The sequence below is a fragment of the Chrysemys picta genome, chromosome 5, assembly GCF_011386835.1.
Source record: "Chrysemys picta bellii isolate R12L10 chromosome 5, ASM1138683v2, whole genome shotgun sequence".
In the NCBI taxonomy this organism is placed as follows: domain Eukaryota; kingdom Metazoa; phylum Chordata; order Testudines; family Emydidae; genus Chrysemys; species Chrysemys picta.
In genome coordinates, this window is record NC_088795.1 from 141723638 (window position 1) to 141740258 (window position 16621).

At 60.9% G+C, this 16621-nt stretch overlaps 2 protein-coding genes across 4 annotated transcripts; one reads left to right on the forward strand and one right to left on the reverse strand.

Annotated features, from left to right (window-relative positions):
* Positions 1 to 457: 457 nt before the first annotated feature.
* LOC135984033 (lysyl oxidase homolog 3-like) lies at positions 458 to 7687 on the forward strand. Of its 2 annotated transcripts, none has more exons than XM_065598392.1 (7): positions 458 to 641; positions 1250 to 1412; positions 2463 to 2706; positions 4221 to 4336; positions 4506 to 4642; positions 5404 to 5515; positions 6752 to 7687. In XM_065598392.1, exons 2-7 carry the CDS (start codon positions 1286 to 1288, stop codon positions 6823 to 6825), a joined length of 810 nt encoding a protein of 269 aa, XP_065454464.1. In that variant the 5' UTR covers positions 458 to 641; positions 1250 to 1285; the 3' UTR covers positions 6826 to 7687. The 2 variants fall into 2 exon arrangements, with proteins under 2 accessions (XP_065454464.1, XP_065454465.1); XM_065598393.1 differs by lacking the exon at positions 458 to 641 and adding an exon at positions 696 to 938.
* A 2505-nt stretch (positions 7688 to 10192) lies between these two features.
* LOC135984034 (serine protease HTRA2, mitochondrial-like) lies at positions 10193 to 15517 on the reverse strand. 2 transcript variants are annotated; one of them, XM_065598395.1, is made up of 4 exons: positions 15254 to 15517; positions 13225 to 13294; positions 10929 to 11024; positions 10193 to 10591 (listed from the first exon to the last, which is right to left on the reverse strand). In XM_065598395.1, exons 2-4 carry the CDS (start codon positions 13242 to 13244, stop codon positions 10426 to 10428), a joined length of 282 nt encoding a protein of 93 aa, XP_065454467.1. In that variant the 5' UTR covers positions 13245 to 13294; positions 15254 to 15517; the 3' UTR covers positions 10193 to 10425. The 2 variants fall into 2 exon arrangements, with proteins under 2 accessions (XP_065454467.1, XP_065454466.1); XM_065598394.1 differs by lacking the exon at positions 15254 to 15517 and having other exon boundaries at positions 13225 to 13393.
* Between the last annotated feature and the right edge of the window lie 1104 nt (positions 15518 to 16621).

Genomic DNA, 16621 nt, shown 5'->3' on the forward strand with positions numbered 1-16621 from the left:
GGCCAGTGGTGGATTGGGAGGGGCAGCTTGGGCACCTGGTGCCCCTGGAGATGAAGCGACTGCAAATCACCATCAGCAGATGGGAGGGGCTGTCTGGACCGCAGGGGGATCAGGGCTGGGGCGGGGGGATACAACTCTGGCTCCCCAGGCCAGCTCTGCAAGGGCACTCCCTCGCACCCTGGGCAGACAGGACCGGGGCTGGAGCTGGCCTGGCACTGCCCGGGCTGCACCCACTCTGAGAGACAAGGTGCAGGCTGTAGGGGCTGCCCCGCCAGCCCCTTCCCCAGCGCCAGGTCAGGCCCCAGCCCCATGGGAAGAGCCGGCTTGTGGCTACATGGGAGGCTGCTGGGGGAGGTGGGAGACGCCTGGAGCTCTGCAAGTGGAGCCCTCAGGGACCCAGCTGGGCCCTGCCGCCAGCCCCTCCTGCTGCTCCCCAGCTAACCCGACCTTGTCACCCTCTCTTCGCAGATTCGCCTGAGCGGGGGCCGGAGCCGCTTCGAGGGGCGGGTTGAGGTGGCGCTGGGCACTGGGAGCAGTGGGCGCCCCGCCTGGGGCCTGATCTGTGGCGATGGCTGGGGAACCCTGGAGGCCATGGTGGCTTGTCGCCAGCTGGCCTGGGATTCGCTAACCATGGCTTACAAGTAGGTGTTAGTGCTGGCTTGGCTAACCGCGTCAGGCAGGGCCCAGTACCCTGGCGGGGTGAGGGCAGCATGCTGGGTTCGCAGGGCCGGCTGGCTGTGGGGCGGGGCTGCATGCTCACGGCCCACAGGGCTTCTTCACAGATCCGCATAGTAGGAGGAAGGGCCCCCACCGAGGGCCGCGTGGAGGTGAAGCGAGGCAGTAAGTGGGGAACGGTCTGCAGTGAGGGCTGGACCACCAAGGAAGCCATGGTGGTATGTCGCCAGCTCGGCCTGGGCTACTCCTTGCATGCAGTGATGGTAGGTGCTGGAGGGGCCCAGGCCTCAGGGCGTGGGGGGCAGGGGTTCACCCACCGGGACTGGCTCAGGGCTTGCTCGCAGGGCCCAGGCAGTGCGGGGTGGGACGCTTGGGGGCTTGGTCTCTGGGAGCTGCTGCCCAGCATCCGGGAAGGTACGCACCGGTCTCGCCGGGGGTGGGGAGGGGGAATGGCACAGGCACGGCACACACTAGTGTGGGGCAGGAGGGGGCATGCCCGGGGCTCGGTGCCTGGCTTGCCGTGCGGAGGGGCAGGGGGCACATGGGACTCTGACCAGCCCGGCGTCTCTCTCAGGAGACGTGGTACTGGGATGCCAGCAACGTGACGGAGATGGTGCTGAGCGGCGTGAGGTGCGCTGGCCACGAGATGGCGCTGAGCCACTGCCAGCACCATGGCAACAGCCTCAACTGCAAGAAGACGGGCACCCGCTTCGCCGCCGGGGTCATCTGCTCCGAGAGTGAGCGGGGGCGGGGGGCTCTCGGTCACACTGGCCCCCGCCTACTAGCAACTCACAGTGTGTCACGTGGGCTGCAGGTTGAAAACCACAGCATCCCCCACCCTAAAACTGCCCACAATCCCCTATGTCCAGCGCCCTCGCCCAGAGTGCGGCCAGGAGTGGAGCCCTGGGCGTGGGCCGGGCAGCAGCCGGCACTGGGCCAGGAGTGGAACCCCACGTAAAACCTGGGGCAAACCCCTCGTTCCAAGAGCGCCCCCCCAACCTACCCCCAGACCCACTCTCCTGCCCACTGCAGCACGCACCAGCCCCCGCTGGCAGGAGCGCTGGTGCAGGCTGCAAGGCCCTCGCTCCCCTTCAGCCAGCTCCACCCCTGCCAGGCCAGAGCAGCAACTTTTGAATTTTTTTTAGCACAGCTGGACCACAGCTGTGCACGAACTGGCCTGGCCGCATCCCCTTGTTGAGAACTGCTGCTCTGAGCCATCCTTTCAGCCCCAGCCCCGTGCTCTGATTGGCTGCCCTCAGGCCCCCTGCTTTGATTGGCTCAGACCTCGTCATCCCTGCAAACCAAATATGGCCTTGACCTCCTCTGTCCCCCCCAGCGCTGAGCAGGCCCCTCCCCCACTCCCCTCCCCCCAGAAAGGAGCAGGTGCCCCCCCATCCTCCTGCCCCCAGCGCTGAGCAGGCCCCTCTCCCACGCCCCTCCCCCCAGCACTGAGCAGGCCCCTCCCCCACTCCCCTCCCCCCAGAAAGGAGCAGGCCCCTCCCCCAAGAAAGGAGCAGGTGCCCCCCCATCCTCCTGCCCCCAGCGCTGAGCAGGCCCCTCTCCCACACCCCTCCCCCCAGCGCTGAGCAGGCCCCTCCCCCACTCCCCTCCCCCCAGAAAGGAGCAGGTGCCCCCCCATCCTCCTGCCCCCAGCGCTGAGCAGGCCCCTCTCCCACGCCCCTCCCCCCAGCGCTGAGCAGGCCCCTCCCCCACTCCCCGCCCCCAGAAAGGAGCAGGTGCCCCCCCATCCTCCTCCCCCCAGCACTGAGCAGGCCTCTCGCCCCCAGCTGCCTCGGACCTGCTGCTGCACGCCCCGCTGGTCCAGGAGACGGCCTACATTGAGGACCGGCCCCTGCACATGCTGTACTGTGCAGCAGAGGAGAACTGCCTCTCCAGCACCGCCCGCAACGCCAACTGGCCCTACGGGCACCGCCGCCTGCTGCGCTTCTCCTCCCAGATCCACAACAACGGCCGCGCCGACTTTCGCCCGAAGGCCGGGCGCCACTCCTGGGTCTGGCACGAATGCCATAGGTAAATGGGGGGCTCGCCATGGCTCAGACAGGCAGGGCGCGGGCCAGGGCCAAGCTGGGAGTGAAGCTCAACTGGGCCTAGATGGGGTCGGTGGAGGCCGAGGTCTGATGGGGCAGGGGGCGGGCAGGGTACAGGGGGAGGAGGCTGGGCAGGGTACAGGGTGGGGGAGACCAAGGGGAGAGGAGGCTGGGCAGAGTATGGGGGAGGCCGAGGGGGAGGAGGATGGGCAGGGCCCGGGGGAGGTCGAGGTCCGAGCGGGGAGGAGGCTGGGCATGGTCCGGGGGAGGAGGCTGGGCAGGGTCCGGGGGAGGCTGAGGTCCGAGCGGGGAGGAGGCTGGGCAGGGTCCGGGGGAGGCCGAGGGGGAGGAGGCTGGGCAGGGTCCGGGGGAGGCCGAGGTCCGAGCGGGGAGGAGGCTGGGCAGGGTCCGGGGGAGGCCAGGGGAGCGTGCGGTGCCACGCCCTGTGGAGACCGTGGTGGGCCATGCTGGTATCTTGCCCGTGGGCTGCTGGCCAGCTGCTCAGTCACTGCCTGGTCTGCCCCAGGGTGAGGTCCTGCGGGGCTGTGGGAGTGGCAGTCCTGGGGCTGGACCCCCCCCATGCCCGGTCTCTTGGTCTCAGGATGGGGAGGGGGTGGGGGGGAGCCTTGCAGTCACTGAAGGGGGTGGAAGTGAGGGTAGCGCTTGCCACTGCATGACCCCTTGACCTAACAGCAGCCCCAGGAAGTCCTGGCTCCAGGCCTTGCGGGGCAGCTGGTGCCTGGGTCGTCCTGTTCAAGCCATGGCGAGTCTCCTGTTTGCTCCATGGAGTTCAGTCCTGCTCTGGGGGGGCTCCCAGCTGGCAGGGCAGCTCTCAGGGGAAGGGCTATGGGAGAGGGTCGGGGGGGATGGAGGAGGCTGGCTTGGAGATGGGAGGGGAGAGCCCTGGGGGTGGCTGCTGTAGGGCAGGCTATGGGTGCTCTGAGGGAGGGGGATCTGTGGCTCCAGTGGCACAGAACTCGCATGGGGACGCAGTGGGGCTGTGAGCACTAACGTGGGGGGAGCAGGGTCCCCTGTGACCGCCCGTTCTGGGGGCTTTTCCTTGCTCCCCCTCGTTCTGCATGACAATGCAATTGCAGCAGGTGCTGGAGCGGGAGTCGCTGTGGGCTCGGGGTCTGTGTAGGGCTGCATGAGAAAGTGCCCGGGGGTATGACTGGGGCCCCTCTGGGGGTATGTGGCTGGGCTGCCTCCCAGTGCCTCTCTGGGACAGACAGACACACGTCCCGCTTTCCACTCCATGCCCCTTCCCCAGGGCCATGTCCCCAGGATATTCCCAATATGCCGCCCCATGCATGTCTCTGGGCCGTTCTCCCTCCTCCATCCTCCCAGGCGTCCCCCCCGGCTCGCACCCCACCCCCTGTGTGTGTCTCTGGGCTTCCCCCCCACCCCGGCTGCAGCACATCGCTGGGATCCCCCGTCTCTTGCCCCACCCACTGTGTGTCTGTGGGTGCAGCGCCTTCGGTTTGTGTCTCTTCCCAGGCACTATCACAGCATGGACATCTTCACCCACTATGACCTCCTGACCCCCAACGGCACCAAGGTAGCCGAGGGCCACAAGGCCAGCTTCTGCCTGGAGGACACGGAATGCCAGGAAGGTGGGTGCAGCGGCTTGGCACTGCCATGAGTCGTGCTGGAAGCGAGGGGAGAGCCCGGGGGGAGGGTGTCTCTGCCCACTGATCTCTCCTCCCTCTGGGGCTGCCTCAGGCTGGGCTTGCTGTGGGGCAGAGGGAGGGCCAGGGTAAGTGACCTCACCCCCCATTCCAGACGTGGCCAAGCGGTACGAGTGCGCTAACTTCGGAGAGCAGGGCATCACCGTGGGCTGCTGGGACCTGTACAGGCACGACATCGACTGCCAGTGGATCGACATCACCGACGTCCGGCCCGGCAACTACATCCTGCAGGTACGTGAGGGCAGAGGCTGCTGCGCCCTCCCCATGTGTGCGTGGGCAGCTGCCGGGTACTCGGAGCCCCAGCCGCCGGCGCCTCTTCTCTGCCTCCCACTTCCTAGCCCATCAGAGCTTGCTTTCCAGAGTGTGTGTGTGGTGCGTGTGGAGTGGCTGTGTGCGTGAGTGGGGTCGGATGTGCACCTGGTGGGAGGGGAGGGGTGGTGTCTGGGCTGGGATGGGCCACTCTCGGATGGATGAGTTTATTGGTAGGTGCTGTCCTAGAGCTGAGGTTGCATTTAGTTTGGGGCAGGATGAGGCCATGGTCTCCTCTCCTGTGGCAGTGAGTTCCACAGTCCAGGCCTGGCCTCCAGGGCAGTTCTGTCTCCCACTCTCCCCACCTTGGGCTGCCAGGGTCAGTGTCCCTGCAATGTAGCTGTCACAGGCTGTCAGGGAGGGATCCCCAGGGCGTGGCCAGCAGCCCAGAGGCCTGGAGCTGGGCTCTGTACTTGGGGAAGACTGTGCAGAGCATGGCCCTGTGGGGAACGTGGGCCCAGCGCCCTGTGCCACTGGGTGTGTACCGGGTGGAGCTTTCTCAGGCCAGGGGCTTTGTGCATAGCTGGGTGAGCTAGGGGGTGGAGGAGGGGCACAAGGAGCCCTGGCCGGGGGGGGCGGAGGAGGGGCACCTGGAGCCCTGGCTGGGGGGGGAGGGGATGGCGGAGGGGCACATGGGTGTGGGGGCCCGGCAGTCCCTCAGCCCCGGGTGGTGCCCTTGGCAGGTGGTGATTAACCCCAACTACGAGGTGGCCGAGAGCGACTTCACCAACAATGCCATGAAGTGCAACTGCAAATACGACGGGCATCGCATCTGGGTGCACAACTGCCACATCGGTACGGGGCCGCGCCGGGGCCTGGGAGAGACGGGGGGAAGAAAGCGTTGGGGGTGGTGCAGGCGGGTGGGAGAGGTGCCAGCGTTGGGCACGTGGGTGATGGGGGTAGATTTGTGGGGAGGGGAGGTGGCATTGGCTGCGGGGTAGGGCAGGCTGGTGCTGGGGAGATTGGTGGGAGGGGAGCTGGCACTGGCTGTGGGGCAGGGCTGTGCTGGGGCAGGGTGGGTGCTGGGAGTGTTGAGGGGTAGGTTGGGGGAAGGTTTGGGATGGTGGGAGGGGAGTGCTGTGGCAGGGGGTATTGAGGGCATGGGGGTGGGATAGGTTTTGGGGGATGGTGGGGAGGTGGCATTGGCTGCAGGTGTGGGGCAGGGTGGTGCTGGGGGTGGGCAGCTGGTGGGAGGGGAGGTGGCATTGGCTTCGCAGGCTGGGCTGGGCAGCACTGGGGCAGGGTCGTGCTGGGGGTGGGGAACTGGTGGGAGGGGAAGTGGCACTGGGGCAGGGGAGCTGGTGGGAGGGGAGGTGGCACTGGGGCAGGGTGTGGGGCAGGGGAGCTGATGGGAGAGGAGTTGGCGCTGGCTGTGGGGCTGGGCAGGGCAGCACTGGGGCAGGGTCGTGCTGGGGGTGGTGAGGGGTAGGTTGCGGGGGAGGTTTGGGATAGTGGGAGGAGGGGAGAGCTGTGGCAGGGTGTGTTGAGGGCATGGGGGTGGGATAGATTTGGGGGATGGTGGGGACCGTGGGGAGGTGGTACTGGCTGCGGGTGTGGGGCAGGGGAGCTAGTGGGAGAGGAGGTGGCGCTGGCTGTGGGGCTGGGCTGGGCAGGGCAGTGCTGGGGGTGGGGAGCTGGTAGGAGAGGAAGTGGCACTGGCTGCAGGTGTGGGGCAGGGTGGTGCTGGGGGCGGGGAGCTGGTGGGAGGGGAGGTGGCGCTGGCTGTGGGGCTGGGCAGGGCAGCGCTGGGGCAGGGTGGTGCTGGGGAGCTGGTGGGAGAGGAGGTGGCACTGGGGCAGGGGAGCTGGTGGGAGAGGAGGTGGCGCTGGCTGTGGGGCTGGGCTGGGCAGTGCTGGGGCAGGGTGGTGCTGGGGGCGGGGAGCTGGTGGGAGGGGAGGTGGCACTGGGGCAGGGGAGCTGGTGGGAGAGGAGGTGGCGCTGGCTGTGGGGCTGGGCTGGGCAGCGCAGGGGCAGGAGGCTGCTAGAGATATTCTGCCCTCACTGGCGCCTGCGTCTCGCCTTGTGCTTCAGGTGACGCTTTCAGCGAAGAGGCCAACAAGCGGTTTGAACAGTACCCAGGACAGCTCAACAACCAGATTGTATAGTGACCCCTCTCCCCCCCCCATGCCCCCCGGAAAGGCCGTCTCCCCACGCACCGCCGGGTGCTCGGAGGTGGAAGCAGTTTGTCCCGGGGCAGCGTCACGTCCCAGGCTGGCTTGCGGGGCTCTGTGGTGAGAGGATCTGTGCCCAGCAGCAGCTGGTGCAGGTGCCAGGTGCAGCCTCTGGCCCGGCCCGGCTGTGGAGTCCTCGGGCATCTCTGATCTCAGGCAGGATTTTCCTGGGCTGATGTGGCCCCACATTCTTGTCTGACCGTGCAGGGCCTGACAGGAGGGAGGCTCTGGGCACTGCGCCCCACGGCACCCAGCCCTGCTCGGGGAGAACTGTGGACTTCTACCACTGGGCAGTACGGGGGCTTCCGCACCTCGTTGTGGGGCTGAGGTGCAGCATGACACCAAGCAGGGCAGGGTTAGAGCCTGGGCCAAATCTGGCAGCTTCCTCTCCCTGGGAGAGTTGGAGAGGTGTGTGAATGGCCATCAGCTGCCTCCAGCTGTCCCCAGCTCCTGCCCCCCATCATCTCCTCCCACCACTGCCACACACTCATCCTGCCCCTCCACCTCCCACCGCCCCCTCAGCCACTGGCCTGACCAGCCCCCCCTAGTTCCCAGCCGACACAGGAACCTCATGGAAGAGGAGCAACGGCTCCAGGCACCTTACTCAGCGTCCCTTGGCCCATGCCACCTGCAGGGCTGGCCGGGTCTGGGCTGTCACACCTGTCTCCGTACAGCAGCGTGTCTGTGTACTTAAAGAGCTAAAACCACATCAGGCTGCCCTGCTCATGGTTGGGACGCCCCCATTTCTCAGTTGTCATTTTATTTTCTGTATAAAAGTGACGGTCTGTTTCCCTGAGCACTGCTGGCTGGTTTTTCCCATGAGCTACACGCAGGGGCTTCCTGCCTGGCCAAGGGGAGAGCCTGGCCCTGAGACAAACCAGGGCAGCGCAGGCCTGCAGCTCCTGGTCACAGCTCCCAGCAAGGGTAGGTGCCCGCCCGGAGAACATGGGGATAGCGGCCCAGCTGCAGTGGGCCGACAGGTGAGGGAACCCAGTGCTCCCTGGGCCACAGAGTGGGCAGCTGCTCCTGCAAAGGGTGGGGTAGGGCTCACTAACCCACAGCCTGGGGGTGGGGATGCCACCCAATGCACCTGAGGGCTCCAGCGTGGCTAGGGAGCCACTGGAAGAGGCAGGCTACGGGAGAGCTCTGCCTGCGAGCGGGGATGTGGGGGGTTGGCTGGTAGGAGATAAAGGAAGCTCAGGCTGGGGGGCAGAGCTGGGCCTGTCCCCAGGGAGTGGGGTTTGCTGGTGTGACAGGAAGGGGCAGACTGCAGAGCTGGGGGGCAGGGGGGATAGGGCCATGCCTGGGGACAAACTGCCCTGGGCCAACACACAACCTGGGTCCAGCACACACCCCTGGCTTGGGCAGTTTGCCTTTGGCCCAGCCAGACGCTGCTGAACCCTCCCCCTGGCTGAGGAGCGTCAGCTGGAGCCCGGAGCCAGCCCTCTGTCCCCAATGCATGGGGCTGTCACGGGCTGGGCCCAGCCTGCAAGGAGATGCCAGGGCCAGCTCACAGCTGTCACTGGGCCCCTAACATGCCGCTGAGGCAATGGCCCGGCCTTGCTGGCGTGGCTGCAGCCGGAGTGCAAGCAGCTGAGCTGCAGGGGCCCTGGGGGGGAGGTGGGCACGAGATGCCCGGGCAGGGCATCGGGTGTGCATGGCCCAGCAGCCTCCAGCCAGGACTAGGCACCCATGTCCCCACTGGGCTTGATCAGGGCAGGGAGCCTGAGAAGCAGCAGCAGGTGCCACTGCAGAGCCTCAGGGGCAGGAGGAATCAGAGGCAAGGGGGTTGGGCTAGGAGGGCAGGGCCCGAGGTGGGTAGTCCAGGTGCCACCACGGAGGGAGAAGCCAGGCTGGCCTAGTGGAGATCATCCCTGCAGGAGCGGTGAGGGCAACATAAGCAACTGCATGGGGAGCTGCCAGGGTGGGGGGAAAGGGGGGGGCAGGTGCTGACTCCTGGCTCTGGAAAGAGCTAGGGACGGCTGCCACCACCGCTCTTTCCACCGCAAGCAAGCGCCCCTCCTCCCTCGCTGGGGTTTGGTGTAGAACAAATTCCACTGGAGGGGCCAGGGCCGGCCATGAAAAGAGGCCTCTATGCTGGGCTGTTTTTCCTGTCTGGGGGGGGAGCCGTAGTTCAGAGCTGCCTCCCCGCCCAGCACTGAGCTCCTTTCATACATTAACAGCCACGTGCCAGGGCTGCACAGGGCCCCAGCTCAGACACACAGCTGCGCTCCTGCTAGCAGCAGCACTCCCCCCCCCACGGGCCTGGCCTGCAGCTCCCTGCCACAGGGAATTCCAGGAACTGGGGAACAGCGTGGAGCTGCTGGTTCCCAGAATGCGATGCTGGGGGCTCCCTGCTGCAGGGCCCAGGGAGGGGAACAAACAGCCCAGCCCCGCCCCGGCTCAGCAGCAGCAGGGCAGTGAGAGGCAAGCAGTCCCTGCTCCCCAGCCAGTGCCTGCAGGAGACCAGGGCAGGCAGGGACTCTCAGCCCCATAGCTAAATGGGGCACGTGCAGGGGGCAAGTCCCTCACTGCCGCAGCAGGCTGCCAAGGGAGCAAGTGGGGCAGGTCTCCCCAGCGAGGAACCGGAGGGGAACACTCCAGACCCCAGTGCACAGGCAGCTGGGCTTGAGGCTCTGAGGGACAGGTCTAGGCCCAGGGCAAGAGGCTGGCCAGGACTGACCCACCTGCCCCCTCCTGGCAGAGGCCAGGGCTTGGGTCAGACCCGGTACCGCAGCCCCTCTCCCCGTGGCCTGCACAGCAGCAGATGCAGAGCCTGGAGCCCATGCCGTGACTGGAAGTGATTTGAGCCGAATGCCGCCTGCCAAGTCCCAGAGCATGAACTCCCCCCGCCCCCACAGAAGCAGCCGCAGCTGCACGCAGAGCTGGGGCAGACAGCCCGAGTGCCGGAAGTGCGGACACCAGCCTCAGCACTTCACCCGGCCCCATGCAGCAGCCGACATGTGGCCCTAACCCTGTGATGACAGGAGCCCCCGCAGCCCAGAAGGGAGATCTGTGCCAGTGACCACAAACCCCACCGTGATCCCTGAGGGGGGCTAGAGCCCAGCCTGCCCTCAGTGCATGGCATGGAGCCAGTAGACCAGCTGCTGGGGGGTGCGTCTCCACAATGCCCTGGGCAAAGCTCCATCACCTGCCCTTGTCTGGCTCTGGCTGACTGCAAGGGGAGAGCCCTCCCCCTGCCTCAGGCGGGGGCTGCCCAGCCCAGGAGTGGCCCTGCCTAGCTGCAGCTGGACGCAGACTCCCTCAGCCTCAGGAGGGAAGCAAGGGCCATGGCCGACGGTTCCCCATGAGAGGTTTAATGGGGATGAGGGAAGCAGACAGCAGCCACCCCCCATGAGCCAGTTCCAGGACCAGCCCCGCTGGCTGGGGCATTTCAGGCTCTTGCAAAGGCCGAGTCTCCTCTGCACCGCCCCGTGTGGCAGCAAGGGGCCTCCTGCCGGTCACCCCGAGCCTCTGGCTCGGCTCGTGTGCTTCAAGCCAAGTCCACGGTGCCCCTGCCAGCTGGGCAGCTCTCTACTCCGTGACCTCAGGGCTGACGTTCACCAGCAGCATGTCATGGCCGCGCCGCACGAGCAGGGCCAGGCTGTTCTGTGTCCGCACGGCCTCGTAGATGTCCTCTGCACGCCGCACCGTCTGCCCATTGATCTCCTGCACAATGTCACCCGCCTTCAGGCCTGCCCTGTCGAGAGAGCAGACACCAGCGTGCTGGGGGTCCGACAGTGATGCATGCAGACCTGCTCTCCCCAGAGCCCTGCCCCAGGCAGACGGGGATGGGGGCATGGCCCCACCTAGAGCAGTTGGCTGGCTCTGGGTTGTGGCTCCCCTGGGAAAGCTGCAGTGTATTGACGTGAGGGCAGCCCTCCTGGCACGGACAGGGTTAACCCCGTCAGGAACACACTGGCTGCTGGTGTGGGCTGCCTGGGGGCAGGGGATGGGCACTGAGTCCACAGTGAGCACCCCGCGTTCTGGGCCCCAACCCCCCCCCCCCCCCCCCCCCCCGCCCCAGCAGCACTTACTGGTGGGCTGGGGAGCCAATGATCACCTTGTGGATCAGGACCCCGTACGAGACATCAGGGAAGCTGGAGTCTCGCAGCTTCAGCTCGGCCAGGATACTGCAGAGAGAGAGAGCGAGAGAGAGCGCGCGTCACTGAAACACCCCCCAGCCAGGGGCTGAGGACACCGTGTCCCAGCACTGGAGGGCGCTGGAGCAGCCTCACCCGGCCCAGTCGCCCATCCCTGAGAACAGCCAGCAGCAGCCGCCTGCCATAGGGAGGCCAGGTTAACCTGCCCCAGGAAAGTCCCTTCCTGACCTGGCAGCAGGCAGGTTCTAGCTCTGCCACACTCATTACTGCTCGGCAGGTTCTACTCTAACGCTGAGCTGGGCCATTGTCTCCTGCCCCTCTCCAGGGCTCAGCCCTGCTCCCCCAAGGGAAAGCAGACTCGCCAGCACACGGAGCACACCGGCGCCATCTCCTGGACACCAAGAGAGGCAGTTTAAGAAATCAACCACCACCATTAACCCCGATTCAAAGAGACGCAAGTGGCATCTCCCCTTCCAGCACCCCAAGAAGGGGATGTAAAAGACCAAGGGCACCAAGCGGGATCCTCAGGCCTACCTGAAAGCAGGACTCAAGAGCAGAGCATAAGCTCACAGCGAAGGCGGCAGCAGCACCCGTCCCCATCCCCTGGGGGGAAGACGCCTGCTGGTTCATGCCGTGGCATTGTTTTGTTGGACCACCGCACTACTAACCCCACTAACAGACTGAGCTTTGAGAGGCAACTAAAGGTACATCCCAAGCCCCAGCCAGCCAGGCAGCGAGAGACCCACAAAGTCCCTTATGCAGCTGAGCCTGAAAGCTCCAGCCTGCCAAGACACTTCAAGGCTCAGCAGGCGCACGCAGGTATTCCAGTGCCACCCTTCGGAGCACTGCCAGGGGCTGCCTGCCTATGGCATCCCGGAGCGTGCGGCAGAGCAGGGCGTGGGGAATGCAGAACCCTGGTCACCTGCCGTGGAACACAGGAGCTGACCATTGTTACTGCGGCCTGGCGATTTCCCATAACCCCAAATGGCCCATCTGCATTCCTCCAGAATGACACAACTTCTCCTTATTTGCTGTGCGAGACCATGGCCGCCTGTGGTGGCAGAGTAAATCTAGAGACGCCTGGTGTTGGGCAGAAATGAGAATAGCTCTCTGTCCATAGATTCATAGATTCTAGGACTGGAAGGGACCTCGAGAGGTCATCGAGTCCAGTCCCCTGCCTGCATGGCAGGACCAAATACTGTCTAGACCATCCCTGATAGACATTTATCTAACCTACTCTTAAATATCTCCAGAGATGGAGATTCCACAACCTCCCTAGGCAATTTGTTCCAGTGTTTAACCACCCTGACAGTTAGGAACTTTTTCCTAATGTCCAACCTAGACCTCCCTTGCTGCAGTTTAAACCCATTGTTTCTGGTTCTATCCTTAGAGGCTAAGGTGAACAAGTTTTTTCCCTCCTCCTTATGACACCCTTTTAGATACCTGAAAACTGCTATCATGTCCCCTCTCAGTCTTCTCTTTTCCAAACTAAACAAACCCAATTCTTTCAGCCTTCCTTCATAGGTCATGTTCTCAAGACCTTTAATCATTCTTGTTGCTCTTCTTTGGACCCTTTCCAATTTCTCCACATCTTTTTTAAAATGCGGCGCCCAGAACTGGACACAATACTCCAGCTGAGGCCTAACCAGAGCAGAGTAGAGCGGAAGAATGACTTCTTGTGTCTTGCTCACAACACACCTGTTAATACATCCCAGAATCATGTTTGCTTTTTTTGCAACAGCATCACACTGTTGACTCATATTTAGCTTGTGGTCCACTATAACCCCTAGATCCCTTTCTGCCGTACTCCTTCCTAGACAGTCTTTTCCCATTCTGTATGTGTGAAATTGATTTTTCCTTCCTAAGTGGAGCACTTTGCATTTGTCTTTGTTAAACAAAGCTCAGCTAAGAGACGGCTGGGGCATGGCAAATACTGGGGGGGGGTGTAACGGGGTGATGGGAGGCTGAATCTCCCTGGGAACTCATCTGCCAGAGCGAGGGCTGGGCTCCCTGCCCCTAGGGATGCTCCCCTAGACTTCAGCCAGCACAAGTAAACTAATTGGCCTGGGGTGAGGTGGGACCCACAAAGGCTTTCCCAAATGCAGAGAGAGAGAGTGTGAGTGTGTCTCACACACACACGCGCTCCCTTCTCCAGCTTGTTTTCCTGAGAGACTCTGGCCCCCAGGAAAGCCCTAGAAGCATCTTCTGGCCCCAGACCCAGGACACATACCTGGGGGTCAGCGTTAGCATCACTATTCCAATGTAGCGGCGCTTCACCTCCGTGCTGCCGAACCAGGAGCCTGCAAGAGGAAAGGGAACCAGGTCTAAGAGGCCCAAGAAGGGACCTGTGTGAGCACCCTCCCTCACCCTCCACAGCACAAGACCAGTCCAGCTGGGTCACTCCTCAACCTGCTTACCCAGGAGAAAACCATGCCCCACCCCAGGCTGCAGCCTGCCACTTCCATCCCATGCATCCATCCCATACAGGGCAAGTATCATGTGGGGAAAACAACGGCTGGGAGAGCAGGGACACCCCAGATCATTGCCAACATCCTAACTGCAGCTGCTCTGCGATCCGGACCCACCACACACAGACTGGGGCTGCCTTTGTGTAGAGAGCCCGGATTCTTGTCAAGGCCCTGAGTAGAGCCACAGAGCACCCTGCCAACCCATAGGCAGAGAGAGACCCAAAGTCAGAGTTTAAGGCCAGAAGGGACCCTCAGATCAATCTAGTCTGACCTCCTGTACATCACAGGAAACTGAATTTCACCCAGTAACCCCTGCATTGAGCCCAAGAGCTTGTACATATGAAGGGCTACCGAGCCAGACCAACGATCCATCGAGCTCAGTATCCTGGGTTCTGACACTGGCTGGTGCCAGACGCTTCAAAGGGAACGAACAGAACAGGACAATTAGCAAGTGACACATCTCGTCATCCAGTCCCAACTTCAGGCAGTCAGAGGCTAGGGACACCCAGAGCAAGGGGCTGCGTGTCCCTGACCATCCTGCTAATGGCCATTGATGGACCTATCCTCCAGGAACTTAACTAACTCTTTTCTGAACCCTGTAATACTTTTGGCCTTCACAAGATCTAGTGGTAGCAAGTTCCACAGGTTGACTATGTGCTGTGTGAAGGAGGTACTTTATATTTGTTTTAAACCTGCTGCCAATTAATTTAATTGTGTGACTCCTGGTTCTGCATTATGTCAACGGTTAAATAACACTTCCTTATTCCCCTTCTCCACACCATTCATGATTTTATAGACCTCTATCACATCCCCCTCAATCTTCTCTTTTCTAAAATGAACACTCCCAGTCTTTTTAATCTCTCATATGGAAGCTGTTCCATACCCCTACGTTGACCGTCTCTGTACCTTTTCCAATTCTAATATTTTATTTTTGAGATGGGGCAACCAGAACTGCATGCAGTATTCAAGGTATGGGCATACCATGGATTTTATAGTGGTATTATGATATTTTCTGTTTTATTATCTATCCTTTTCCTAATGGTTCCTATCATCATTAGCTTTTTTGACGGCCGCTGCACATTGAGTGGATGTTTTCAGAGAACTATCCACAGTGACTCTCAAGATCTCTTTCTTGAATGGTAACAGCCAATTTAGACCTAATCATTGTATATGTAGAGTTGGGATGATGTTTTCTAAGGTGCATCACTTTGATTTATCAACATTGAATTTAATCTGCCACTTTGTTGCACAGTCACCCAGTTTTGTGAGATTTTGACTTTGTAACTCTTCAGTCTGCTCTGGACCTATCTTGGGTAATTTTGTATCATCTGAAAACTTTGCCACCTCACTGTTCACGCCCTTTTCCAGATCATTTACGAATATGTTGAATAGGACTGGTCCCAGTACAGAATCCAGGGACCACTATTTACCTCTCTCCATTCTGAAAACTGACCATTTATTCCTATCCTTTGTTTCCTGTTTTTTAACCAGTTACTGATCCATGAGAGGACCTTCCCTCTTATCCCATGACAGCTTACTTTGTTTAAGAGCCTTTGGCGAGGGACCTTGTCAAAGTCTTTCTGAAAGTCCAAGTACACTATATCCACTGGATCACCCTTGTCCACATGTTTGAAGACTCCATCAAAGAATTCTAGTAGATTGGTGAGTCATGATTTCCCTTTACAAAATCTGGTGACTTTTCCCCAACAAATTGTGTTCATCTCTGTGTCTGATAATTCTGTTCTTTACTACAGTTTCAACCAGTTTGCCTGGTACAGAAGTTAGGCTTACCGGCCTGTAATTCCAGGATCACCTCTGGAGCCTTTTTAAAATATTAGTATCACGTTGGCAATCCTCCAATCATCTGGTACAGAAGCTGATATAATCAATAGGTTAGATACCTCAATTAGTAGTTTTGCAATTTCATATTTCAATTTATTCAGAACTCTTGCGTGAATCCCATCTGGTCCTGTTAATGTTTAATTGATCAGTTTGTTTCAAAACCTCCTCTATTGACACCTCAATTGGGGAGGGATAGCTCAGTGGTTTGAGCATTGGCCTGCTAAACCCAGGGTTGTGAGTTCAGTCCTTGAGGGGGACATTTAGGGTTTTGGGATTGGTCCTGCTTTGAGCAGGGGTTGGACTAGATGACCTCCTGAGGTCCCTTCCAACCCTGACAGTCTATGATTCAATCTGGGACAGTTCCTCAGATTTGTCATCTAAAAAGAACGGCTCAAGTGTTGGAATCTCCCTCCCATCCTCAGCCGGGCAGGCCAATGCAAAGAGTTCATGTAGCTGTTCTGCAATGGCTTTATCGTCCGTGAGTGCTCCTCTGGCACTTTGATCGTCCAGTGGCCCCACTGACTGTTTGGCAGACTTCCTGCTTCTGAGGGGTTTACATTTTTTGCTGTTTGTTTTTGAGTCTTTTGCTAGTTGCTCTACAAATTCTTTTTAGGCCTGTCTAATTGTACTTTGTGTTTGACAAAGGCATCCAGAAAGGCATCGCATCTGGATTTAAAGACATCAAGTGACGGAGAATCCACCACTTCCCTTGGGAGTTTTTTTTTTTAAATCTGAATTTGTTTGGCTTCAACTTCCAGCCCCTGGTTCCTGTTCTGCCTGTCTCCGCTAGATTAAAGAGCCTGTTAGTGCCCGGTATTTGCTCCCTGTGCACGTGCCTAGCCACTAATCAGGTCACCTGTATTTATTGCTTTTATAAAGAGCTCAGTTTGTTTAACTTAAATCTCTCACTGCAGAGCATGTTCTCCAGCCCTCAAACCATCTGTGGCTCTACTCTAACAGCTCCAATTTTTTGATGTCCTGTTTAAAATGTGGGCACCAGAACTGAATGCAACATTTCAGTATTGGCCCCAGCAGCCCTTCTGGAGCCCTGGGGTGCCACTTATCCAGCCTGCTGCTTTGACAGAGGTTCTCCCTAGCAGCCGCTGTTTAACATCCTCCTCACTGGTGAGTTAAGCCTTGGAGGGTTGCACCCAGACAACATGGGCTGAGTGTCTCTTTCCTATTGCCCCACACAGGCGCCAGGGAGCAGGTGGGCACTCACGGCCTCTTACCACTCAGTCCCCTCATATCAGGATGGGAGAGTTCCCTGGCCCTCGAGCCCTGGCCCCTTTGCACTTAGGGGCATAGCTGCTAAAG